The sequence below is a fragment of the Heterocephalus glaber genome, unplaced genomic scaffold (assembly GCF_053883595.1).
Source record: "Heterocephalus glaber isolate CG9 unplaced genomic scaffold, H.glaber_assembly_v1.0 deba00001118, whole genome shotgun sequence".
Lineage (NCBI taxonomy): Eukaryota > Metazoa > Chordata > Mammalia > Rodentia > Bathyergidae > Heterocephalus > Heterocephalus glaber.
Genome location: NW_028258196.1, coordinates 628,717 through 656,555, shown reverse-complemented (window position 1 = coordinate 656,555; position 27,839 = coordinate 628,717). Strand labels below are relative to the sequence as shown.

Sequence of the window (27,839 nt, the reverse complement as noted above, 5' to 3'; positions counted from 1 at the left end):
ATCAAAACCCAAACATGGGTTTTGCTGTAATCTGGCAATTTGACCCCAGAATTCCGACAGAGAAAAAGAGCCAAGAATAATCAAGAAATCCCTTACCTTACCAGACACCAGCACATCTCGCATGGGTGTAGTCATGAAAGCTGTAGCGCAGTGTTGGTTCCTTCGGGGTTACACAGGCCAAGGCAAGATAACGTGGGGGGAATCAAATTTATGTAAAAACCTGACATGTGACTGAGGAAGTATTACAGTTAATGACAGAGCAGGGAACAGTGCGTATTTTCATAGAAAAATGAAAACTGGATCTTTATGTTGCTTACTATCTTCACAAAATAAATTCCAGATGGTTTACAATCCTACCCACGAGAAGCAAAACTTTAAAATTTAATAAAAGAGCATTTCAGAAATGATCTCCATAACATGAGAGTCAGGAAAGATTATTTAAACAAGACACAAAAATGCAAGACACAAAAAAGGGAGGTGGTTGTAGTTGTGAGAAAGACAGATTTATCTGACTACATCAAAATTAAAACCTTGAGCTTTCTGAAGAAGGAATGAGGATGTCGACAAAATGTTTCCCTCACAAAGCAATTCTCAAGTCTGACAGTATCACGTGTCTGGGAGAATGTAGAGAAATACGGCAGCTAGGAATATAAACTGTACAGACATCCTAGAGACAATTCTGCTACAGTCAAGGACTCTGCGGGCGGACGCCCATCTCGCCAAGCAGCAATTCGAGGTCACAGGTCTGGAGAGATTCTGTGCGAGTGTCTGAGGGAAACTTCTCTGCCCGATGGTAAAACAATCTGTGCCAGCACCTCACTAGGCAAAGAAACCTGGGGAACAACGCTGAGCCCCTCAGAGGGCCCGAAGGGCTACTACATAGTGCTGAATCCGTGGTGCAGAAGTGACCAAAGTCAGTGTAGAAAAGGCGGAGGCGAAACAGCTTGTGCAGGAGGCCGACCTCACCAGGCATGCCCTCCCCTGCTCACCATGGTCTCCTTAGAGGCCCCCACTGCCCTCAAACTGACAAGCACTCACCACTTTCACTGCTCCCATAAAAACCCTGCTCTCTCTGTCTTGCTTGTCAGACTACCCCAACTCCCTCCTTTCTCTGAGTGCAGATGACTTGCAAAATACTTAACAGACCAGTGTCACTCTCAGCCCAGCCCGTCTCTAGGCAGGTGGGCTCTCGGTCACTATTCTGTACTTTTGTTTCTTGAGTAACCTTTCTTCCAGTTCCACTCCATACTTCTTCCCTCAAATTTCCTTCCCACCACCACATTCCTACCTATAGTGATGAGAAACAAAATCCTCAGCTGGAAGTCCTTCACCTTCCTCCACAGCGCAGCCCCTGCAGTGGGTCCCTCTTTCCTGCAACCCGAGCCCATGGCTCCCAACAGCAGTCCCATGAGCTGCATCTCCTCACCATCTCAGGGGCTGTTCCGTCGCTTACTAACCACCCCCCACCACGACTTCCCTGTGTGGGGTCCACTCCACCAGTGTGAATGTGGGCTCTTTCACCATCACAGGAACATGGAAAAGAAGCAGCGCCAGAAACCCAAAGCCTCACCGGCCCCTGCCAGAGCTTTGCTGTTCCCCATCACCACACACCTTCTCCAAGGAGTTGATGCAAAGTTCATCCACCCCAAGCTCAACTTGTTCTGCTGTTCCACCAAACCTAGCAGTGGCCTCCCTTAACACTCTCAGGGACCATGCAGCAGAGGCTGATGTGGGCAGCTACCCTCCTCCTCTCCGGGGATGCTGGCTTTCTTGACTCCTCCTTTCTGGTCACTCCTTTTCAGTCTTTTACTAAAGTTGGATTCGGAGCCAGAGATTTAGCTCAGTGATTCCGCCGCCTGCCTCGAAAGCACAAGGTTCTGAGTTTGATCCCAAGAAAGAATGAACGAACAAAAGAAAGAAAGGAAGGAAGGGAAAAGAAAGGAGAAAGAAAGAAAGAGAGAGAGAGAGAGAAAAGAGAAAGAAAGAAAGAAAGAAAGAAAGAAAGAAAGAAAGAAAGAAAGAAAGAAAGAAAGAAAGTTAGATTCTCCAGTGCTCAATCCTGAACCTTCTACCTCTCTACCCTGCTGAATTCCAGAAACATATATCCAGCTGTGTCTTCAACTCTCCCGCTTACATTTCATGGGCACCCAAACTAAACAGTACTCAAACAAAAACTCTCGAATTTCTCCCTGAACTGGCTCCTCTCTGCTTCCTCCACTTCAGTGATTGGCATCGTCTCCCATTAATTACCATTAATTGCTCCACTAAAGTGTCCTGCTGTTTTTTTCCTCAAAAATGTGTTCAGCTCTCTGTATTTCCACTCTTACCACTCCAGTCATATTACTTAGAGCTCTCCAAGAAATACAAATAGGTGGGTGTGTTGAGATAGACATCTGGAGAAGTGTGTGTGTGTATATATTTAATATGCCTCTAATGTGTGTGTGTGTGTGTGTGTGTGTGTGTATGATTTATGATTTAGGGTTTGGGCTTGGCTCCCACTACCCTGGAAGTTGTACTCAAAAATCAGTGGTAGCATTTCAAGTGTTTTCGTCCTTTACTGGACTCACCTTTGCCGGAGGGAACACCTAACTCCAGTCTACTGACAGCAACCACTGCCACCCACAGCTCCTGCAGACCTGCAGCCTGGGAGACAGAGGTCCTGCTGGTGTCCTACGGACGGCAGAGCCATCGGACAGAGCAGGCGCTGTGACATCTGACTCTTGGACAGCCAAAACATGATGCAGCCAAGACACAGTCCAGCACGACCTGAACCAAGGCAGGAGCGCTTCTTCTGACAGGAGCAGGAGGAATCTTCTGCTGCCTCAAACCTTTCCAGCTGGGTTGCCACGTGGTCTGTCATAGAGCAAGCCTGCTGTATGGCACTGTAGTGCCCACCTGGCCTCCAGACTGCCGTGGTGAACAGATGCTGATGGAAACCGCCTTACCCTCAGACCAACTGGGAGCCCCTCAGTGGTTCCACCACCTGCCTTGCAAGCACAAGGTCCCAAGTTCCATCTCGGGTACAAAAAAAAAAAAAAAAAAGAAAGAAAAGAAAGAAAAGAAAAAAGAAATAGGGCCAGGAAGACGAGCTCTCCCCCAGGGCTCCAGTTTGAGTCTCTCCACACCCTCATCCCTACCAAGGAGATACAAAGACCCACCATCATACAAGCAGACCTCGTCAAGACTGGGCCTCGGCAAACTTTCAGGAGCACACTTTTCACAGGGATGGTTAAAAGAACAAAGAGAGAGTGCTCATATTCTAGCCTTATTTTCCTCATGTTTGTATATTCATCCTTTCCTCTGCACAGATGCCTAAAATATTTTTAAAAGCCATAGAAACATGTGTCAAGGGAAAGCATTCAATTAATGAGCATCCAGTTAATGGTTTTAGATCAAATTTCTACCGGTGGGAAGCGCATTCTGATACGTTTATTAGGGTCGCGGCTGCACACCTCGAGGGAAGGGGTGGTTTAATTCCACACAGCTGGCTCCTCAAGTCTAACCACAGGACGATGGTTGGTCGTGATTTTCACCTACACAAAGGACAAATCTGAAACATGGCAACCCCTTGCAGATACCTACACACTGAATTCTGAAGCAGAGAAGCAGGGTACAGGGGAGGAAGGAGGCCAGAAAGGTGCAGAGGTCACTCAGTGAATGACCGTGTGCCACTCCCTGAGCTGGGGCTTCCCTGGTGCCTGAGGGAGAAGTGGGCAAGGGTTTTTACTGCTGAGGGGATGCACTGCACAGACACGCAGGCAGATGAAGGAGAACTCCAGCTGCCTTTAAAGCACCTTTAGCACTTAAGTCACGTCAGACTGAGACACACAACTACTCTCTGGCATGGAGTGAAAGGAAAACTGTTAGGGCTCATTCATCCATCCATCCATCAATCTGTATCCACCACAAGTGTGGACAGCTGGGGTCCTGGTCAGAGTGGAAGCAGGCTGTGCGGAGTCTGGGGATCCCTCTGGGGACAGGGTGTGAAGGAAAGAAAGCAGTAAGGATGCTCTCTGGTTTCCTGCTTAGAGAGTGAGGCCGAACTGGGGCTGTGGCCAAAGGCAGAGAGGACAGCAGAGTGGAAGGTCAGAAATGGGTATAGGATCAGATGCTGAGACCAGGAACAAGGGCTCACCCTAGCAGAAAGACAGGCAGAGACATGCTGGCAAATGCTGGGCCATCCCTGGAAGTAAACTGTGCTCACAGCCAGCACCCCTTGTGCCAGGCAATAAAAATCCCTACCACTCAGGTGCAACTTCCTAAGTGCCACATGTGGGCCCACAAAGTCAAGAAACTACTACTGCTCAGCACAAGAGGTCGCAAAATGACTTTCACTAACTTCTCAAACCAAGTTAAGACCCTAACACCAACACAAATTTTAACAGAGATAAGAGCCTGAGGCTCAAGCAACCAAGCAATCCTAGAAAGGTCTTGAAACTCTGGGCCTCAGTTTTCACACTGGGAAAAATAAGCACAGAATCGTTTTTACACAACATTCTGGAAACATGAACAAAAAGTCAAAAAAGCCAGGAGCAAATCATATACATCCCACCTTCTGTACCTGTGGATTCAACCAACTGCAGATCAGAAACAGTCAACAACAAAACAACAAATTTAGCTGGGCATGGTGGTACAAATGCAATCGTACCAGTTGGGAGGCTGAGTCAGGAAGATCCTGAGCTTAAGACCAGCCTGGGCTATATGGGCAAACCTTGTTTCAAAAAACAAAAAACAAATAACAAAAAACCCACCATTATCAGCAAGTTCCAAAATCAAAACTTGGTTTGCCAAGCACCACCCTGAACCCACATGCAGGTATAACCTGCTAAGGCTGCCTTGCGGTAACTGTTCACAACCACTGCTTTGCAATAGTTATCAGACGTAATCCAGAGATGTGTAAAGCATATGTGAAGAAGTGCACAGGCTCCATGTAGTGCCACACCATTTTATATCAGGGACTTGGGCACCTGTGGGTTCTGGTACCCGAAGGAAGCCCCGGATCTGATCCCCATGGATTTCAAGGACAACTGTGGTCAATTATTTGAGAGAAGAGTTAGCTGAATCCCTTTTAAAAGTTCACATTAGCTTAATATATGCTTCTGAATCAAAATTTTAGTGGTTTTACTGAAGTGCATTCTTTAAGAAGGGTGATAAAATTTTAAAGAACAGTTGTCATGAACCTGTTTGGGATGAGCTCCTATGGATTTTTTAACCTACAAACTGAAGAGCGTAATGCAGTAGGATCAGATAAGAGATTTTGCTGATTTAAACTATTCCAAGTCTGTTTTCATTCATGTGACTGGTAACTGCTCACAGCTCCCTCTTCTCCATTCTTAGATTTAGGGAAACTTTCCCCCCTTTATATAACTTCTGCTGTTTCTTTTGCTTCCCCCTTCTCTCAACACTGCTTTTTAAAAAAGATTCCATGAGATTAGCAACCACCGCCACAACCAAAGTTTTTCCAAAAAAATTTATCCTTGTCAAATCAGATAACAGATTGAACTCAGGGTGTAGGGAGCATCCGCCAAAAAGACTGTAGAGAGGGTCGGCATTACTCCCACCCTATTCTCCAGGCACCTGCAGGCTCCTCACTACCCTGTCCCGGGCTGGAGATGCAGGTCTTGAAATGCACAACCAGCCCTGGCACAACAGAGGCCCAGAGAACTGAGGCCATCCCTTCTATCCAAACCGAAAACAGATAATCCCACACCAAAAGTCAATTTGTAAAGCAGCCCCCTTTCTTTCCATAAAGCCCAATGTAAAGTGACAGCTTCTGCTGAGCAGCACTGAATTCTACAGGAGCAGGAACACGTCAGAGAACTCAGATCCATTCATTTCACCAGGGTGCCTGCGAGAGGACATGGCAAGGCAACTTTTGAAAATGAAGATTAATCTGCTAGGAAATTTTCTCACTTGTGATTTCCCCGTAGGCTCCATCCTACGATGTGAAGAAAAAGATATGAAGATGTAACATCATGTCCGGTATTTTTATAGGTAGTGACAAAAAATCTTAGGGCCAAGAATTTTACATGTATTGATTCATTTATTCCAAACTAAGAGTTGAGTAATGTTATACTGTACCTCTTTGATATGAGAAATCTGAGCATCAGAATGGTTGTCACTTGGCCAAAGAAGGTCTGGAACTTCAACCCTGGCTCTGACTCCAGGGCCTGCACCATTAACTGGATTCTATACTAACTACAGCTGAAGAGTTCATTGAAATCAGTGTCCCCAACTGCAGTGACCACCGCCCCCCCAGCCACCACGGGGAACAAGGGGTCCTGTGGGCAGCTAGTTGGTTAGAGGCCAGAGACACTGCTAAACATTTTACAATGCACTCCATTTCCACCTGCAATGGAGCTATGCAGCCCAAAAGGTCAACAGTGCTGAGGGTGAGAAGTCTGCAGCCTTAAATTAGGAACAATACACCTAAACTTACCAATAACCTTTTCCTCCTTTACCGCTGTCCATGACCCATTTTAGAGAACGATGCAGAATGAGGAACATAAACTAGAAATGCGTAAGTGTAATAAAAGACTACATGGAAGAAAGTTTAGTAAATTCATGCTAAACGTTTAACTCAATTTTTCAATACAAAAAAACCTTCCCGTTAAACAAAAATTAAAATATTAACATCATTAAGACAAACACAAAGGTAGTAACTAGCATCAAAACTTCTTTAAAAATTTATATCAGCATTCAAGTGGGAAAGCTGTTAAAATTTGAAGATGACAGAGGGAAGCTGCTGCACAGAGGATGCTATGCTGCCCCCATCTAATCCATCTAATACCTGCAGGGAGCAGGTAAGGCAAGGGAAGCCTCGAGAGGCCAGCAGCACCTCCAAGTTCCCCTGCACTGCCTGCCCACTCGGCAACATCTGCAGCATGGTTTCCGTCTCTGCTGTCCAGACCACTCCTGGATGACTTCTCAGCACATCAACCAGCCGCACATCATCTTCCCACAGAAGGATTCTGTGTAGGTGTTGGGTAATGACTGGTTTTTACAAAGAAGAAGATATTTCCACTGTGGGGAGGCCAATGATAGCTTCAAACAGGTTATTTACTAAAATATAAAACTTCTACTCTATAAAGATATAAAACAAAAAATGGCAAAAAGAATGGCCCTCAGATCATACCAAGCCCTTGCCTGGTTTAGTATGACGTGCAACTGAAGAACAATTTGAAGAAGTTGTTGCAGAAAAAGAGGAGCAGCTACAGAAACTGTACATGGCTTACAAAATCTTAAAAAAATTAGCATCTAGAAAATGTATTCCCAATACTCAGAATAAAATATCTGGCCGGTAGTAGGTCCTCAACAACAGTAGGAGGAGGAATACATGAGTAAACCCACTGATGAACATATTGTGAACTGACGGAGTAAGGAAACCTGTACTATGGCCTCATCCAGCATCTTCACAAACAATGCCATTTCCACTGAGGTACTGACAAATATAATCTGGTTTTCAAAAGAGTAAACCAATAGGTACTTTATCACAAAACTTATATTGTAAATAACTGTCAGGTAAAGCTGACATGTCAAGAAATAAATTGCAAACACAAAGTATTTTTGTAGAGCATTAAACTTTACATTTTCTTGTCCATTTACTTAAGTAATTTTCAAGTCAATTCCATGGGAAAGGGATAATTTTCTCATTTGAAATTACCAATCTTAAATACTTAGTGATTGCTCAAGAAAAGTTGAATGTTTACATCTGTTGATATTAACCATCAATTTTTTTCCTATGGAAACACTGGATTCTAGAACCAATAAGACACAGACTGAAACTCTAGTTAAATGTGTAGTAAAACCCAAACTAGTATAACAATAGATTGTGGAAGTCATCAACCAAGGGAACACTTTGACACATTTCTGTGAAGGAAAAGTGGAGTAGAAGGTTGATGGACAAAATAACCAAGAGAAAACCTAAAAGGTGCAGCACACTCAGTCTGCTCGGTGGGCCCTGCTTGTAATAAAGGGAAAACGGACACAAAATAACCAGAACATTCTTTGGAGGAAACAGTTCATTTAATGAGTGGCCACATTAACTATATGACTTACAAGCTGTGGTTGGTGATCAAGACCAGACTGCAGGGATCAAAAGGGTTCAGTCAGAAGGAGTCTAATGTGATTTACTGTCACCACTGCAATTCTGTGCGATGCTGGGCACCCCCAGGTTTCTTTGGTATGACAGGAGATTGGTGATTTAAAATTTATCAAGTCTCATCTAACAAATATAAACTACCATCCATAAAATATTTTTCTTTGTGACTAGTGTTTCTGAAAATACTTTGCCTTGACAAATTTTACCTCAACATGTTTTTTCTGCAAACCCAAATTACCTGCAAAGAACTAGTGGGCATCTAATACTACTTTAACCTACAAGACAAGAAGAGAACTTTTCATTTCGTAAAAAGGTGGTCTACCCATCTACTTATTCCCATTGACAAAACACTGAACAGGTAGAATTTTATGGGACATCTTTGTCCAAATTCATTTTTATTGTAGTGAAGCTCAAATATTCATCAAATAGTTCTCTTTGGTAAAAATAATGAAAATAACATGAATGTAATTAATCATTTTCAAATAAATCTGACAGAGTTCCTGTAGGAAATTTGTTTCTAAATTTGTACCAGTTTATTACTGAGCAAAGAAACAAAATCTTGTTTTGTACTGAACTCTCTTCAAACAGTATCAAGGAAGTATGGTAAAACTCCCTAACTGTGCATCATCTCTGTCCCTAGAGAAGTTAGAATTCTTATCTTTGCAAAAATAATTTAAATCTGACCAAAACCTTCTGTGACCTACCAACCCCAAAGTTCTGGGGAATGAAAGTCTAAATTAGTTTTCAGAATATGAAAGCAGTCTTCCAAGCAGAGTGCTGAAGCCAGTCTGGTAATATACTAAATATGCCCAGTGGCATTTTCATGAGATTTTTCAACAAAAAATAATACATTATTAATTTTTATGATTCTTGGTTGTGAAATTTGCGTGTCCGGTCTTCCTTCCTGTCATGGTGTGGCCTTAAGCCCCTGGAATGATAATGTCTCTTCCTTGTCCTGACTGGATGATGTCCCCTCTCTCAGTTCTAGGGTATCTAAAGTTCCATCAGGACTTCTTATCTAAAGGAATAATGCCCTGGTGAATTTCAGCATGGACCTAAAGTGATGTAGAGTGTAACCTATACCTATTTGGATCCTTCAAATTTAATAGAAAAGAAATCTGGGCTGCTAGGTTAACTCTGAAGACAATCAGGGATGAAGCGCTGCTGACAATTGCTGTTGCCAATCTTCTAAGAAACTCAGGGCCAGTGCAGCCTCAGTTACCTTAGGAGGTGACCTTCTAGCAGGGCACAAGTTCATTATACACAGAAACAGTGCTCCAGGCCTGAGTACCAGAGGCAGAGAACAGTAATCCGTGGCGCGTAAGATGAGGAGGCACCACAGTGCCACGCCTGTGCCCTGGAGTCGCACAGCCTGGGCTGGCAGTCTGCTTGCGCTATCACTGTGAACCGAGGAGTGCTGCAGCATGCACTCAGCTAGGGCACCGACTGGAGCTGCGGGGTGGCACGGACGCGAGTCTCTGTGGAGGACTCAGAGGGACCTGGCGGATCTGGGTGCCCTCGCATATGGAGTTTCCAGCATGCTGGGCCACGGTGCCCACAGGAGCAGGAAGGTGCCGCCCACACCGGCCCGCGGTGCTCAGTCCGAACACATGGCCCTCCTGACCCCAGCCCACGCACCCTTCCCCCTGGGCCTCACTGCAGCTGCCCCTTGCCCTGCTCCTCACAGGGCAAAGGCGGATGGCACAAGGCCCAGCACTGGCAATACAGCTGCTCACAGCCTCTACGGGCACCTGGCTCAGAAAGCTTCGGCCCCGCCCAGCCGTGCAGTCTCGCCAGGCCTGCAACTCGCTCCGAGCCACCCACTGCTCCTACCACCCTACCCGCAGGAGCCCCGGCCAGGGCCGCGCACTGCTCCCCACCCCCATGCTCCCGTGGCACCCCTCTGCTCTGCTGCTGGTGTGGGGGGGGCGGGGGACGGGGGACCCACCCACGCACAAAACCCGCGACTCTCACTTGGTCGGACTTTCCAGAACATGAGCCATCGGGATCCCTCCTCTGTGACCCAGACCCAGGTGTCCGCCGGCCCAACCTGCGGGACCCAAGACATTCGGTCACCTCGTCCTCCCCCGAAGATATCAGAGTGGGCTCCGGTGCAGCCTGGGGACGGAACAGAGGGGAGGAGAGAGAGGAGGGAGAGGGAGGCAAAGGGGGGAGAAGGGGATGAAAAAGGAGATGGAGGAGGAGGAAGGGGAGCAGAAGACAAAGAGGACAAAGAGGTGGAAGAAGAAGAGGAGATGGAAGAGGAGGAGCTGCAGGAGGAAGGCGGGGACGGGGTCAGGAAGAAACAAGGTGCAGGACCAGCAGGATGGAGGTGCGCCCAGCTCCGGGGCTGTGGCACCGCCTAGGCCCACAGAGACCGAGAGAGACTTAACCATCCTGGGCGGTCCTGGGCCTCAGGAGGGTAAGCTCCATCCTGAGTTCTCGAAAAACACTTCTGGTGAGATGGCCTTTGGCGTCTCCCCTGCTGTCTGACGGCCAGGCCACACCCAGCTCCCACCTAGGGCAGCCTGAGACACACGCCAGTGCCCCCTGCTGCAGTCCCAGGTCGCTCTCCACTGCAGAAGTCCCAGAAGCAGCCACTGAATGGACGGCATCAGACTCGCTCTTCAGGCTCCCAGGGTGAAAAGCCTCCAGCCAAGCCAGCCAGCTGTCCACCACCGAGAGCTTGGAGTCACGGGCCTGGCAAGAGGAATGCATGTGTGCTTCCAGCCCTGCCCCTGCTGGGGCAGCAAGCTCCTAAGCGTCCCCATGCTGAGGAAGAAGCAACAATGCACAACAGGACAAGCCTCTGGCTTGCCCTCATGTTTGCTTCTGTTTTCCTCCTAAGATGACCTGTCACAGTGGTGTAACACTTTCCGCTGCAAGGTGTTCGGGCTCAATGTATCAAAAGTGTTTTGTTCAAACAATGTAATTGTTAGTACTTGATGTTTCTACCTAAGTTTCCCCCTTCTAGCTAGGCCTCCATCCTAAAAGGTTCCTCTCAACTTCCTTCCCCAGTTGCACATAAAGACTCTCACTGCATCTAGGTGCTGAGAATTCTGAGGGTGCAAACTCCTCTGAGCCAGCCTGCTAATAAAAGGTGAGTCTTCAAAGTGCTGGAGCTGTAACACAGTGCTGTAGCACTTGACTGTGACAGGGAGCTGTAGCACTTGTCTGTAACACTGAACGGTTCTGCTCTGCCACAACAGTGCAACTCCCAAGGAAAACCTGGGCAGCCAGCAGGGGAGCAGGCAGTCAAAAGGACAGCAAGACACTGGAGGAGAAAACGGGGCTTGGAGGGGAACTCAAGAGTCAGTGACAGATGGTACTGCACGCAGGCCTGGGCCTTCTTTCTCCCAACCTGCCACAGGGACAGCAGACACCCTGCACCATCCCAGTGACACCCGGTTGGTCCCCAATATTCCTACCAGCTCTGCCCCAGCACAGAAGGCTGCTGGGCCTCTCACCCTGTCTGTCCCTCTGCCTTCTGCCACACCCAACAGAGATGAGCCAGTAACACCCAGTCCCCAGGTCGACTGCACCCCCCAACCTCTCCTCCCCAACTTCCCCATCCCTGCACCTCTCCTCTGTTGGGACCCTTGATGCATGGGGAAGAGCAATCAGCCTGTCTGCCAACAGCCCCTCTACTTGCCCTGTCCTACTCAGACCACATATGCCATCATGTTAATGGGCAAAGCCTGTGAATTGTCACAGTCCGGGCCTGCCTCTGACTTGGAAGCTATGGACACCACCCCTGCTTCCTACTCCTTCCTCTCCCAGTCTCCTCCAGCTTCTAAAATTAACTGCAGCCCAAAGCACAGTACACCTCCTGGGCCCAGGAACCCCCTGCCGAGTGAGTGACAGCACTGCCTTGACTCAAGCCATTGCCACTTCCCAAGCCCATGCAGCGCAAGGACCTGGGAGCAACTTCATACCAACCGCCAAACCCAGCAGCTACAACTCAGCCTACTTGGGGAACCCCAGATGGGCATCAAGATGCCAGCTCCTTCTCTCTGAGGAACCCAACAGTTCTGTCATCAGCAATAGGCCTACCCACTCCAACAGGCCAAGCACCACCTGACTTGGACGCTGTGGACACCACCCCATAGGTATCCCTCCTTCTTTCAGTCTCCTTCTGCTTCAGGGTAGTGGGCACGTCCAGTGGGGATGGAAGAGAGCTGCACAATCGTCCGACACCCTTCTCTGGCCTGACCATGAACCTGGTTCTTCTGAACTCCTGCCCAGTTTCTGCTAGCTTGGGCCTGGCCTCACACCCACCACACTCCTGGTGCCCCTGTTCCTCTCATCTGTTTGCCTCAATGGCCCTTATATTTTTCCGTATTATATACATAAAAACCAGATTATTGTTCATCTGCCTGTATTCGTGCTTCTTCTTTGCTCTTTGACTCAACTACTGGGGAAGAACTGCCATTTATGGATGGTGATGTATTGAGGTAGACTTTATGCAGATTTACTCTGTCCAGGGAAGAGCTTGGGAAGCAGCCACCCTCACAACCATCTGTGGAAATAAACTATAAAAATTCAACGAACACACCCCATGCTGGACTAGACTTTCTGTTCTTGTCTGCTAAACTAATTGGAACCCACTACTGTGCCTCACTTTTTTATATGGTTACTTTAAAATAAAACAGCCATAAAACAAACTGCATATAATTACAGTATAGAATTTGGTTAAGTTTTGATCTATGCATATTCCAATAAAGCCATGAACACAACGAAGAAAACCAACATTATCTGTCACTCTCAAAAGTGTAACCTCTTCCCACTTCATATGCCCTCCCTTCCAAGTTTCCCTCTCCTGTTCCCCTGTTCTCAAGCAAGGACTGCCCAGCCTTCTGTCACACAGATGTGTTCTCATTTCCTAGAAATGTATGTAAGTGAATGTACATAATGTAGCCACTGACTACTCTGCAGTTACTCAGGGAAACTGGCTTCCAGTATGACCATTTTACCTCACACAGCTAGATACACCTGCTAGATACACTATGCATTTCATATTACAGCCAGTGGCTACCTGGGATTACTTCCCAAAACCATTTCTAAAATATGAAGATATAAAACCTGTGAGTTCTACAGCCTAATAAGCTGAAGTTCATGAAAATCTCACCCAAAAGCTCCCTGACACACAGATGGTATGCATACTTCGAGAATTATGAAGGTGGGCACGGAGGAAGTGATTCCACATCATTATATGAGAGGGAAAGAAAGGGAACCGGAGAAGCACTCTGCCTCCCCACACAATAATCAAAACAGAAAACCTTGTTCAGGGTGTATGTTAGAGGCAGGATGTCAAGGGAGTGCAGGTGCACACTTAACTTGGCATACTAAATAACCAATTAGTTAGCAGATCAGGGTACAGTGTGCTGCTGGGCCCTGGGACAGCAGCTGCCTGTGGCAAAGCACCAGAAGGCTAGAGATAGCCCTTGGGTATGGTGAGCTTGGGCCACCCTCAATCTAGATGGCTGTGTGCCTGGCCAGAGCAGGCAACAAGGGTAAGCTAAGGACAGGTGCTTTGCTGGGAGGTGGACACACCTCCCTGGGGGTGCAGCCCCTGCAGGGTTCTGGGTGCAGGGCAGAGACTCATTTCTGGAGCACAGGCTGTACCTGGAACTGCAAGGCAGGCTCTGCACAGGGGACTGGGAAGGGTGGAGGAGCAGCTGGTCCCCGAGGGCCCTCCAAGCTCACTTCTCAGATGGGCAATGTGAGCCCCCAAGCCACAGGCCAGCTGGGCAGACCCATCTGGACAAGGCCGCTCCTTCCTCCTCTGTGCTCCCTGGGCCCCTAGCCTTCCCGGGCTGCCTGAGGGCGGGGCAGGACCCCCTTTCATAGTAAATGCAGGTACAGAAGCCGCCAGCCACGTGGCTGAGGACCCAGGGCCCGCAGTGTCTTCAGGACAGCACCCAGCACCCCAGTGCTCGCTGGGTCCTCCTGGGAACTGAACTTCAGCCCTGACCCTCCCAGGTGGAATTTGTCCCCACCCTGCAGTGCCCTAGAAGCATGGACCAGCTCAGCCTCAGCCCCTATCCCCACATGGGCCTTCCTCAGAACCCAGAGGGGCGTCCTCCACCTGGCCCCAGCCCCTCCTCTCCAGCCTGAGCCTACGGAGCCCCACCTGCAGCCCTCTTCCCTGGCAACTGTGGTTACGGCCTCCTGAGCAGGGCACTCAGGCACTGACCAACTCGTGCGCAGGCAGGTCCTTAGCAAATGCAGCAGGTACCCAGCTTCTGGCCCATGGTCCTTGCACTTCAAGTGTCAGGTCAGAAGCCACACAGTCCCTCACTGCCAGCCCTCAGGCACACACGTTTACTCAGCCTGGAATCTTATCGTGCTGAGGGCTCCTGCTTAAACTACAGGACTCAGCGGAACCTATCCTTGAGTCTCCAGGACCCCCATGGAGACCACCCCGGGGGCCAGCAGATCTGAGCAGGTGCTGTGCTTGGAACTGCGCTTGGCCTGGTGTTGTACGTGTCACAAGCTTCCCTAAGGGTGTCCCATGAGCTGTGCTACCCCTGCGACCCTGGCCCTTACCATGATTCCCTGGCTCACTGGAGGATGGGTATGCAGAAGTAGCAGCAGCATAGCTGGTGTGTTATGACCTATGCAGGGTTGAACCTGGGAAGCAATGGGATTCACACTCCCTGGACCCCCGGATGGCACGCCATGTAGGATGATGGGGATCCATGCAAGGGAGGGGACACCTGCTGCTTCCCCTTGACTCCCTGCTGTACCAGGAAGGAGCTGCCCTCTCCCTGGGGCATCCCAGTGGAGCCTTATGCTGCAGCCCGCTCACACCTGGGGTCATCTTGGCCACAGCTCCCTCTGACCACTCAGACCTGTGCCCTAGCACTGTGTGTGGCTGTGGCCATGGCTGTGACTTTCACTGCTGGCACCACCATGGAGCCCCCAGGAAGCAGAGCAGTGCACCATGTAGCAAGCATAGGTAGAGGCGGCTCCAACTGGCATGAGGAAGGGGCGAGCCCAGGGCGGGGGTGTCTGGGACAGAACCCGTGCTGGGTAGCCAGGGCACCCTGTGTTCTGCTGTTTCCCTCAATCATGGCAGAGCGGCCACAGTGGTGAACGGGGAGCTGGGGACTTCAGGGACACCACCAAGTCAGGGCCAGGCATGGTGCAGGCAGCCCTGTCCCCTGTAGTTCCCAGCAAGGCTCAGGTGGGTAGGGGGAGTCTGCCCTTGTACCGCTGGCATGGTGGCTCCCTGGTCTGCATAGAGGGAAAGTTCCTATTGTTTGTGTTCGCCACAAAGAACTGAGCTTCTGGGGCTCAGTTCACAGTCAGCTTTGGCCAAAGAGAGTCCAGATTTTGCAAGGTGGACACTTATGTATCAACTAAGGCCCTCATACCAGCCCGTGTCCCTTGTCATGAGCTGACACCTTCCAGGGCCAACACTCCCCCAAACTGCTCTCATGCCCTGTGCAATGGGGATCTTTCCCCTGGAGTGTGCACCCAGGGTCAGGAAGGATGCTGGGCAGTGAGGAGGAGAATGTCCTGGGATGAAGGGGCTGAAGAGCCACACTGGCGGTCATGGTCTTGGCAGGAGCTGGAGGGTCTGCACGGGGAAGGCTGCACTGGGCTCCTCCCCTCCTTTGTGTGGCTGCCAGGCTCCCTCCTGGTGGCCAGGCAGACAGGAGAGGCCTGAAGGGTGCCCTGGGGAACCTCCTTAGGGACAGCCATCTCCAGGGCACAGTCAAGGGCGGCAGGCGCCTGCCCTACCCCACACCTTCCCAGAGGGCACTGACTTGGAAGAAGGCAGTGTCACAGCACACCTGTGACGGACAGGTGAGTGCCTGTGAGCTGAGCCACCTCTGCCAGAACCTTCAGAACTCTGGATCACTCTGGAACCTCACTTTCTTCACCCCCTTGAGACTGGATAACGGCAGGCTTGTTTCTAGGATTAGGCTGGACAATCTTGGTAAACCCTCAGTAGCCCACATAGCCTCGAATCTTTTCTTTTTCTGACTTTGTTAAGAAACTGTAAAGGAAGAGTAGGTTTGCCCCCTTGGTGAGTGCAAAGCCAGTAAACACCCAGGGGAGGAAAGGAATACAAGTTTGTTACTCCCAGCAAGTATCTAGCAACTCCCTAGCACTGTCTCCCAGAACACAGGGGACAGGAGGGTGGTACTGGACTTCTGCACACTCACACGGGGAAGCCTGATCATCACAGGCCGAGGTGGGCACATCCCAGAGTGTGGGATCACATTCCAGTTTACGCTCCTTCCTACTATGGTGTTCAAAAGTGGTGGATGGGAACACAGCTGTGGAGAATGTAGCAGTATAATGTGTGGGGTTTTTTTTCCCTCCTCAGCACTGGAAAATGAAACCAGAGCCTTTGCACCGAGCTATATCCTCAGCCCTTTTAAAATTTTTTGAGACAAGTTCTTGCTAAGTCACTAAGTTGTCCAAGGTGGGCTCAAACTTGCTGTCCTCATTTGGCTCCTAGAGTGTTAGGACTTCAGGCACGTGCCACCACGCCCAGCTTATAATGTTATCTTAATAAGCAAAATTTAGTCTGGGTCTCCCAGAAGACCAGCTCGTCAGCTTTGGCGGGTTTGACGCGGCTCCTCTGGTCTTCTTTGCAGGCCCTCATCTGAATCAAAGAAGCAGCTTGAAGGGATGTGAGTGCCAGCAGCTTCCTCCTCCCCAGCAGCAAGCGCCAACTCTAGGTCTGACTTCCAGCTTCCCAGCCAACGACTTTGCAGAACAACTCCTGCTGGGAGCCAGGAGGTGGGAAGACCGAATCCTTGTTCTTGACTTCAGGGTCCTTGGAGCACTCCCATTCTCCTAGGCTGTTCTAACTTACAACCTGGCAACCCCTCTCCTGCTGCAGATACAGCATCAATGGCCTCAAAACCCAGAGACCTTGTGTCCTGACTCTAGTCCTGTATCTCACCGCAAAGCTCAAATCTCTCCGGGTGGGCAGCTTCGGAAAGGAGTCCAATGTTCATGCTTGTTCCCTGGGGTCTCATCCAAGTCCCTCATGTTGCACAGCTACCCCAATTTCCTCTCACACCTGTGCACACCAGTGCTCTGAGAGCCTCCACTGTTGTGCCTGGGACGTCCCCAGGCAAAGGACCTGGTCCTCTCCAGAAGGCTGGCCTGACCATGGCCCGATGGATGCTGGTGTCTTTCCTGAGGCAGAAGACCTGGGTCAAGAGCGTCTCTGGGCCGCACTTCACATACTGCCCCCACTTAACCAGGTATGATGGCCTCCCGCAGGCTATGAGGTGGGATTTTTACCTGGTGCCACAAGGGGATACACTGAGGCACAGGATCAGTGTATAGAAGTTAGGGAGAGCTCAGGCTCGCCATGACTCCTGCAAAGGCAGCTCCCTTTGGTCTCTGCCAGCAGCTGTTCTTCGGGTGTGGTCCCTGTTGGAGGTGAGCACTGTGGCAGGGGGTATAGCAAGGGCAGGAGCAGGTGCTGTGGAACCCACAGAGTGGCAGGGGGTATCCCTGATGTGTGGGCTCCGGTGCTTGTGTGGATGTTGGTAGGGCTTCCTTGTATTGATCAATAAAGATGCCTTCCTAGTGCCACAAGGGCAGGGTAGGAATGGGTACCATGAGTACCTGGCAGCCTAGCTGGACCCTTGGGAAATGCACAGACTGTGTTCCACAGTCACTGCCCCAGGGCGAACTAGGCCACTCTGGTTCAGTCCCAATCTGTCACGTTGCCTGACCTCCGTGCCCAGTCCCTTCCTTGTCCTCCAGACACCCTGGGCCTGGGATCCCAGGAGGAGCAGACTTGGCTGTGTACAGCCGCCTACAGTGCAGGGATCCTGTGTTCTGCTAGCACCCAGCAGGAGGGATGGCAGCAAAGTGGGGCCAGGTCTTGGCCTCGTACAAGACTTTCCACTGCTCCTTCCTTCCTTCCTTCCTTCCTTCCTTCCTTCCTTCCTTCCTTCCTTCCTTCCTCCCTCCTTTTCTCCGCTGCTCCTATCCCGTCCTCCCTTTTCCACAGCTCCCCACACACCCAGCCTTGTGCGAGATATAGCTGGCCCATGGGCTGCTGTGTTCCTCCCCAGTACCTTGCTGGCCTAGGGTGAAGCCAGTACCCATGGGGGCAGCTTGACCCCGTGCTGCAACCTAGGCCAAGTTACAATCAACCACTTGCTGCCCTTGGACCGGGGCCTATGGCTGAGGCTGCCAGGATCCCCGTGTTCCTAGCTGGTGAGACCTCAAGTGGCTCCCACGGTGGGTAGTCACCACAGGGCAGGACTGCAGGGCTAGGGCTCAGGTTGGAGACCCCTGACTGCAGAGCACCCCAGGGAGCTGCCTCAAGCTGAAACCCTGGGGCACATGGTCACTACGGTGCCTGGGGACAAGCCCAGGTCCTTCAGTCTGGCAGGATCTGGCAGGCACTGGAAATGTGGACCTGGCTTACGTGAGATGGTAGAGTCAGACTTGGCCGGGGAGCCAGGGATGGGTGTGGCTGGAAGAGACAGCTGCGCCCTCAGATCTGAAAGGCACATTCAGGGAGACTCAAGTGTCTTAGTCACTTTTGTATCACTGGAAGGAAATACAGAAATCCTGCAACTTAAAGAAAGAGAGGCTTACTCTGGCTTACTTCTTAGAAGTACAAATGACTAACAGATACATAAAAAAATGTTCAACATCATTGGCCACTACAGAAATGCAGAAAACTTAAAAGAACACTTAGATTGTATCTTATTCCAGAAAGAATAGCTACGATCAATACATCAAATAATAAGAAACACTGGTAAGGAAAAAGGAATCCTTCTACATTGTTGGTGGGAATGTAAACTAGTACAACCAACTATGGATACCAGTATGGACATTCCTCAAAAAACTAAAACTCAAATTCTATCTGACCCAGATATTCCCCTTCTAGGTATTTTCCTTAAAGAGTTGAAAGCATCATATTGCAGTGATGCACAGATACCCATGTTTATAGCAGCACAATTCATAATAGCTAAATCTTAGAAACAGCCTATATTTCCATCCATCAACAGGCAAATGTATAAAGAAAATGTGATATTTACACAAAATAGAGTACTACTCTCCCATGAAGAAAGGTAAACTTAAAGTTATATGTAGGAAAATGGATCCACCTCAAGACCATAACGTTAAGTGAAAGAATGGGACATACAAGCTTCAATATTACATGGTTTCTCTTACAGGGGAATTACGAATACAGAGCAAAATAACAAGTAACAGAAAGTAGGGAGATAGGTCTTTCTCAAACGGAAAAGGAATGAAGGGATGGGGGGCCGGGAGGGAAGGCAGGGAAAGGGGATGAAAAAGGAACGAAGATGTGTCACGTACATGCACCAACCGCACAGAGGAAGGCAAGCGTGTGCTATAAATGCGCTAATAAGTAAGAGAAAAGGGGGTGGGTAGTGATCACATCCTGTTTCTCAGTCTGGGTATTATTGTTTTAAATTTTATTTTATTGGTACATTTTAGGTGTACAATATAATGACATTCATCATTGGAAATTTCCACCTTTACATAGTCTCTCTTGGTTCTTTATTTTTCCCCTTCCCCTGCCCTCCCTTCAACCCCTCCATCCCTCCCTATTTACAAAGACTTTGTTTCCATTTTTCCATTTTCTCATATTAATTCCATTCCCTTCTTTCCTTTCCCCTACCCCTCCCACTTCCCCCTCCCCTTTGCCCCTTTTCTCCCTATTTCACATTATCTGTTTTACCTTTTAGTCCTTATTTACACTTTCAGTTTCTCACCCTAGAGAAACTATTTGGTATTTACACATGTGTGTCCTATTTATTTCACTTAAGAGTATCACAACATTGTGCATCCATTTAGGTATAAATGTCTCTAATTTCTTTTTATGGCTGAGTAGTACTCCATTTTAGAAAAAAAACCCCACATTTTCTTTATCTAGTCTCCAGCTGATGGGCATTTGGGCTAATTCCAAGTTTTAGCTATTACAAATGGTGCTGCTATGAACATGGGTGCACATATATCACTGTGGTAGGATTCTTTTAATTCTTTGGGGAAGACACCCAGCAGTGGAATAGCAGGGTCAAATGGGACTTCCAGTCCTAGTTCTTTGAGGTATCTCCATACTGATTTCCACAGTGCTTGCACCAGTCGACACTCCCACCAGCAGTGGAGCAGGGTTCCTCTTTCCCCACAGCCCCGCCAGCATTTGTTATTGGTTGATTTCATGATAGCAGCCATTCTTTCTGGGGTGAGGTGGAATCTCACCCTTGTTTTCATTACCATCTCTGGAATGACCAGTGATGTTGAACACTTTTTCATGTTTATTTGCTATTTCTGCTTCTTTGTCTGAGAAATGTCTGTTCATTTCAGATGTCCATTTTTGGATTGGGTCTTTAAATTTGGGAAGTCTGTTCTTTTTAAGTTCTTTATAGATTGGAGATAGTAGATCTTCGTCTGAGTAATAGTAGGTGATAATTTTTTCCCACATTGTGGGCTGTTTCTTCACACTGCTGTTGGTTTCTCTTGCTGTGCAGCTTTTTAATAAGAGATCTCACTTGTTGATTGTTTGTGATAGTTCACAGGCAACTGAGGTTTTGTTCATAAAATCTTTTCCTACACCCATGTCTTCAAGAGTTCTACCTAACCTCTGTTCCAGCTGGTTCAGTGTTTCTATTTTAATATTTGGATCTTTAATCCATTTCGATTTTTGTTTAGTGCACAGTGAGAGATACGGGTCTAGTTTTAATCTTTGGCAAGTTGAAAACCCAATTTTTCCAGCACCATTTATTAAAGAGGCTTTCTTTCCTCCAGTGAGGGTGTTTGGCTCCTTTGTGGAAGATGAGGTGGCTGAGTGTGTCTGGAGTTGTTTCTGCATCTTCTAATCTGTTCCACTGGTCCTCAGGTTTGCTTATTTGCCAGTACCATGGTGTTTTTATTACAGTAGCTTTGCAGTATACTTTCAACTTGGGGGCTGTAACACCCCCTGCCATGTCTCTGTTACCTAGAATTGCTTTTGCTATTCTGGGTCTCTTTTGTTCCAAATGAATTTTTGGATTGTTTTCTCAAGGTAGATGAAGTATGCTGCTGGAATTTCAATTGGGATTGCATTGAATCTATATAGCAGTTTTGAAAGTATGGCCATTTTAACTATGCTGATCCTACACAGGAGCAGGGGATGTCTTTTCATATATCATCTTCAACCTTTCTTTTCAGAGTGCTATAGTTTTCAGAGACGAGGTCTTTGATTTCTTTTGTTAGGGTGATTCTTAGGTATTTCAGTTTTTTGGATGTATTATGAAATGAATTGTTTGACCTATTTCTCTCTCAGTGAGTCTGCTGTTCAGGTAGAGGAAAGCTATTGATTTTTGTGTGTTGACCTTGTATCCAGCTACTTTACTGAATTTGGTTATTAAGTCTACAAGACTTTTGGTGGAGTTCTTGAGGTCTTCTATGAAGAATATCATGCCATCTGCAAATAATGACAATTTGACTTCTTCATTTCCTTATCTTTATTCCTTTTATTTCTTTCTCTTGTCTAATGGCCATGGCTAATGTTTCCAAAACTATATTGAACAAGAGTGGTGATAGCGGACATCTTTGTCCCTGATTTTACTGTGAAGGATTTCAGTTTTTGACCATTTAGTATGATACTGGCTGTTGGTTTTTCATAGGTGGTGTTTATCAAATTAAATTAGAGAACATTTATTCCAATTTTTTGTAGGGTTTTTATCATGAATGCATGTTCGATTTTGTCAAACACTTTTTCTGCATCTATTGAGATAAGCATATGGTTTTCGTCCTTGGCTCTATTGATACAGTGTGTTATATTTATTGATTTGCATATGTTGAACCATCCCTGCATCCCTGGGATGAATCCCACTTGGTCAGGGTGTATGACCTTCTTGATGATCTTGTGCACTGTATTTGCCAGAAACTTATGTAGGAGTTTTACATCTATGTTCACTAGTGAGACTGGCCTATAGCTGTCTTTTTTGGTTGGGTTTTTCCCTGCTTTAGGGATCAAGGTGATGGTTGCTCCCAGGAATGAATTTGGGAGTACTGCTTCCCTTTCAATTTGTTTGAAGACTTTATTTATTTATTTTGTTAAATTCTTTTAGTGGTACATTTTAGGTATACAACACAATTACACTTCTCATTGGGAACTTGTACCTTTACATAATGCATCTTGGTTCTGATTTTTTCCCCATTCCTAGCCCTCCCTTCACCCCCTCTACCCTTTCCTATTTACAAAGACTTTATTTCCATTTTTTCCATTTCTCATCATCTTTCCTTTCCCTTCTTTCCTTTCCCCTGCCCCTCCCACTGCCCCCACCACTTTGGACTTTTTCTTCCTATTTTGCATTATCGATTATTCATTCTAATCACTGGTACATTTTAGGTATACAATATAATGACATTCATCATTGGAAATTTGCACCTTTACATAGTCTCTCTTGGTTCTTATTTTTCACCCTTGCCCAGCCCTCCCTTCAACCCCTCCAGTCCTATTTACAAAGATTTTGTTCCTGTTTTTCCATTTTCTCATATTAATCCCATTCCCTTCTATCCTTTCCTCTAGCCCTCCCTCTTCCTTCCCCTTTGCCCCTTTTCTTCCTATTTCACATTACCTATTATACCTTTTAGTCCTTATTTACACTTTCAGTTTCTCACACCAGACAAACTATTCGGTATTTATATATGTGTGTCCTATTTATTTCACTTAAGAGTATCACCTCAATGTGCATTCACTTAGCTATAAATGTCGCTAATTTCTCATTTTTCATGCCTGAGCAGTACTCCATTTTATACAAAAACCACATTTCCTTTATCCAGTCTCCAGTTGATGGGCATTTGGGCTAATTCCAAGTTTTAGCTATCACAAACTGTGCTGCTATGAACATTGGCGCACATATATCACTGTGGTATGATTCTTTTAATTCTTTGGGGAAGATACCCAGCAGGGGAATAGCAGGGTCAAATGGGACTTCCAGTCCTAGTTCTTTGAGGTATCTCCATACTGATTTCCACAGTGCTTGCACTAGTCGACACTCCCACCAGCAGTGGAGCAGGGTTCCTCTTTCCCCACAGCCCCGCCAGCATTTGTTATTGGTTGATTTCATGATAGCAGCCATTCTTTCTGGAGTGAGGTGGAATCTCAGCATTGTTTTCATTTGCATCTCTCCAATGACCAGTGATGTTGAACATTTTTTCAGGTATTTATTTGCTATTTCTACTTCTTTGTCTGAGAAATGTCTGTTCATTTCAGATGCCCATTTTCGGATTGGGTCTTTAAATTTGGGAGGTCTGATCGTTTTAAGTTTTTTATACATTCAAGATAGTAGACCTTCGTCTGAAGAAAAGCAGGTGAAGATTTTTTCCCACATTGTGGGTTGTCTCTTTACACTACTGGTGGTTTCTCTTGCTCTGCAGAAGCTTTTTAGTAAGAAGAGATCCCACTTGTTGACTGTGCTAGTTCACGGGCAACTGAGGTTTTGTGTATAAAATCTGTCTGAAGACTTTAAACAGTAATGGCAGTAGTTCCTTTCTAAATGTCTTGTAGAATTCAGCAGGGAAGCCATCAGGACCAGGGCTTTTCAAAGTTGGAAAGGTTTTAGTAACATTTTCAATTTCATTGACTGATATTGGGTCATTTAGAATTTTTAGGTCATCTTCATTCAACTTTGGTAATTCATATGTATCTAGGAATTTGTTCATTCCTTCTGTGTTTTCCATCTTATTGGTGTATAGGTTCTGGAAGTAAGTATCGATGATCCTCTGGATTCCTGCTGGGTCTGTTGTAATTTCGCCCTTTTCATTCCTATTTGCATGGATTTGGGCCTTTTCTTTCCTTTTTCTGATAAGGTTGGCTAAGGGTTTGTCCATTTTGTTTATTCTTTCGAAAAACCAACTCTTGGCTTCATTGATTTTTTGTATCGTTCTCTTAGTCTACATTGCATTGATTTCTGCTCTTATCTGTATAATTTCCTCCCTTATAGGAGTTTTGGGTTTGTCCTCCTCTTCTTTTTCTAGAAGCTTGAGGTTCAGCATCAGCTTGTTTAATTGGGCTCACTCTGTTTTCCTAATATGAGTATTCACTACTATGTATTTCCCTCGTAAGACTTTCATTGTGTCCCATAGATTCCGATATGTTGTACTGTCATTGTCATTTAACTGTAGGAACTGTCTGATTTCTTCTTTAATTTCCTCTGTGAGCCACTGGTTATTCAGAAGTGTGTTGTTCAGTTTCCATGTGTTTATACCATTCTTGTGGTTTCTTCTGCTACTGATCTCCAATTTCATCGCACTATGGTCCGATAATATACAGGGGATAACTTCAGTTCCTTTGCACTTACTCACACATGTTCTATGAGCAAGTATGTGGTCTATTTTGGAGAAAGAACCGTGTGCAACTTAAAAGAATGTGTATTCTGATTTTGTTGGGGTGGAACAGTCTGTAAACATCTGCTAAGTTCATTTGTTCAAGAGTTTGATTGAGTTCTAGTATTTTGTTGCTTATTTTTTGTCTAGTTGATCTATCTATTTGTGAACAGTGGGCTATTGAGGTCCCCCACTACTACTGTATTAGTGCTTGTATGATTTTTCATGCCCATTAGTACTTGTTTATATATTTTGGCGCACTAGGGTTTGGTGCATAGATATTTATGATTGTCATCTCTTCCTCTTGGATTGTTCCCTTTACGAGGATGTAATGTCCTTCTTTGTCTCTCTTCTTTGTCTCAGTGTTGGTTGGAAATCCACTTGATCTGCAAAGAGGATAGCTACTCCTGCTTTTTTTCAGGTTCCTGTCGCATGAAGTATTGTTTTCCGCCCTTTCACTTTCAGTCTATGAGTTTCTTTTTGAATTAAGTGTGTTGCTTCCATGCAGCATATTGTTGGATCTTGCTTCTTGACCTATTTTGCCAGTCTATTTCTTTTTATTTATTTATTTTTTTGGTACCGGGGATCGAACTTGGGTCCTTGCACTTGCACAACAGGCAGCAAAACAAGTGAGGTAAATCCCTGGCCCGCCAGTCTATTTCTTTTAACTGGTGAATTGAGACCATTAACACTGATGGTTATAACTGACACATACTGACTTATCCTTGTCATGACTTTTTCTTTCAGTTGGATTCTCCCCCTTTGCATTTTATTTCTTGTTTTGCCCGATGGATTCATTGTGCTGGGCTTCCTAGGGTTGTGATCCTCATTGTCTTTTCCTAGGTTATTGTCTAAAATTTTTTGGAGTGTTGGTTTGGTATTCATGAATTTCCTAAGATGCTTTTTGTCATGAAAGTATCTTATTTCTACTTCAATTTTGAAAGATAGTTTTGCAGGGTACATCAATCTGGGTTGGAGGCTGTTTTCCTTTAGGCCTTGGAATACATCACTCCAAGCTCTTATTGCCTTGAGGGTTTGCGTTCAGAAGTCTGCTGTGATTCTGATGGGCTTTCCTTTGTATGCGATTTGTTTCTTTTCTCTAACTGCTTGTAGAACTTTGTTCTTCTGTTGGGTTTCTGGAATCTTAACAATTACATGCCTGTGTGTAGATTTTTTTTGATTACAGCTATTTAGAGTAGCTGTAATATTTCTCACTTATCTGTATGTCAAGTTCTTTTCCCCTGCTTGGGAAGTTTTCTGCCATCACTTCTGTGAACAGTTTTTTTTATGTTGTCTGCACTCTTTGTTTCTTCATTGACATCGGTAAGTCTTTTTTATTATTCTTCTTTGCATTGTCTAGCAGCTGTTGGATTGATTTCCCCTGGTCCCTTACAATTTTAAAGCAATTTTTCTTTTCCTGGTCACTAACTGCAGTCTTATCTTCTATATCTGAAATTCTGTCCTCACATTGGCTCATTCTGCTGTGAAGACTTTCAATGGAGTTTTTAATCTCCTGGAAATCTGTTTGCATCTCTTTTATGGGTTCCATTTGTTTCCTATGTTGGGATTCCATCATGTTCCTCAGGTCCTCTATTTTTTTCTCTGTGTTTGCTCTAGATTTATTAATCATGTCCTGCACTATGGGCACAATCACTGCTCTTATCTGAGAAATTATTTCTGATTTCCTTTTTCCCTGATCCTCTTTTGTTGCCAGTTCAGGGAGTCCAGGGGGCTGAGTATCAGAGTGTTCCGTCTCATTTCCCTTTGGGGTTGCCGGAGGTGATCTGAAAGTCTGGTTTTGAGGCTTATTTATGTGACTTCTCATTTTGAGGAAGTGGGGGCTGCTGCTGGTGTCCACGTGGCTTACCTCCTTTGCACTGGGAGTGGTGCTACGTTGACCCAGAAGCCTCCTCCTCTGCGCTGGGAGCACTGGTATGGCAGCGATGATCTGGTTATTACCTAAGTGGCTGTGTTCGCTTTGTGAAAATTTATCAAACTCCGCACTTACGATTTGTAAATTTTTTTTTAAAGTTTCAAAAAGTACTAGGCCTGGGGAATGCATATCACTGGTAAAAGTACTTGACCAGCATATGCAAGGCTTCACACAAATATCTACATAAATACACATACACACATACCTATATACTACATACTACATACTGGGTGAGATGTTTGCCAGAAATCCTACTTACTTGCATTTGAAGGAAACAAACATAACATTAGTTCTAGTAGCTCTAGTAGCTTTTAAAACTTAAATATTAATGTTACATAAACGTTTCCAATTATGACATTCATGGATTTATAATATGTTTACAGAAGAAAGTAACTTTTTAAAATGTTGTGGAAAAAATTGCTGATATTTATATTAACAATTACAACTGGGCACCACAGAATTTAAAACAATTTTCTGAGACAACTAATTACTCCTGTGAAACAAAGTTCCAACTCTACATAGAAAAAAGTTCAGAACCACTTGTTCATTCAAAGGGCAAGGAGTAAGACCAGTACTGGTGAGCAGGGGAGGCATGAGGAGGTAGTGTGTGGTGGGCCAGCTCCGTGTTTACCTAAGTCTCCTTCTCACAGTGTTCCAACAGCAAGCACATCTTCCAGTCAGGAAGCACTTTTTTTTTTTTTGTAAATATCGTCAAGTTTATTAATGACATTGTTCAAATCTAACCTTAGGAATATTTTTTCTGCTTATTCTGCTGATTACAGAGGAATGTGTCTTAAAATCTATAATTTGGATCCATGGTCTATAATTGTGGTTGTCTATTTCTTGTAGTTCTATTCTTTATGTTTCCTTGAATGACTTTAGTATTTGGATACAAATTTGAAATTGTCCTACCCTCCTGGTCAATTGTATCCTTTTCTCTATGAAGTGACCCTTTTTGTCTCTAGTGATCCTTCCCATATATTAAAAAAAAAACCGCACTCACCTTCTTTTACTTAGCTTTTGCATGCCATTTTCCTCCACACACTTTCAATCATTTAGTATCTGTATGTTTGGGAAATAGCAGCGATCCAAATGGCACCCAGTTGGAATTTATGCAGTCTGCTAAGCTTTGTGTATTAACCACAACATTCAGTCCACTTGTACTTACTCAATTACAGAATCTCTGAGTGAATACCTATCATCTTTTTTGTCCCACCAGTTGTATTTATTTTTTCCTGCTGGCCTCAGGATTGCTTGGGTTGGTTTTTTTATTCCAATAATTTAGATAAATATCATACACTGTATTCCCATTCTGTTGCTGTTTTTCTTAGTGATGGCAACTTGGATTTTCAGCTCAGCTGACTTCACTTTCTTTCTTTCTTTTTTTTTTTTTTTGGTACGGGGGGGATTGAACTCAGGACCTTGGGCTTTCAAGGCAGGTGCGGTTCCACTGAGCTAAATCCCCGC

At 46.1% G+C, this 27,839-nt stretch overlaps 1 protein-coding gene across 2 annotated transcripts in view; it reads right to left on the bottom strand.

The window, feature by feature from the left end:
- Positions 1-27,839, bottom strand: part of Peli2 (pellino E3 ubiquitin protein ligase family member 2) — a 179,933-nt gene that overhangs the window by 94,774 nt on the left and 57,320 nt on the right. The window contains exon 1 of one of the 2 annotated variants that reach the window (XM_021249198.2): positions 97-19,643. The exons of the other annotated variant lie outside the window; for it this stretch is intronic. Within the exon in view, the coding sequence (XP_021104857.1) occupies positions 97-135 (39 nt within the window). The 5' untranslated portion in view covers positions 136-19,643. Of the gene's footprint in view, positions 1-96; positions 19,644-27,839 lie in introns of those variants that run through there. 2 annotated transcript variants of the gene reach the window in all.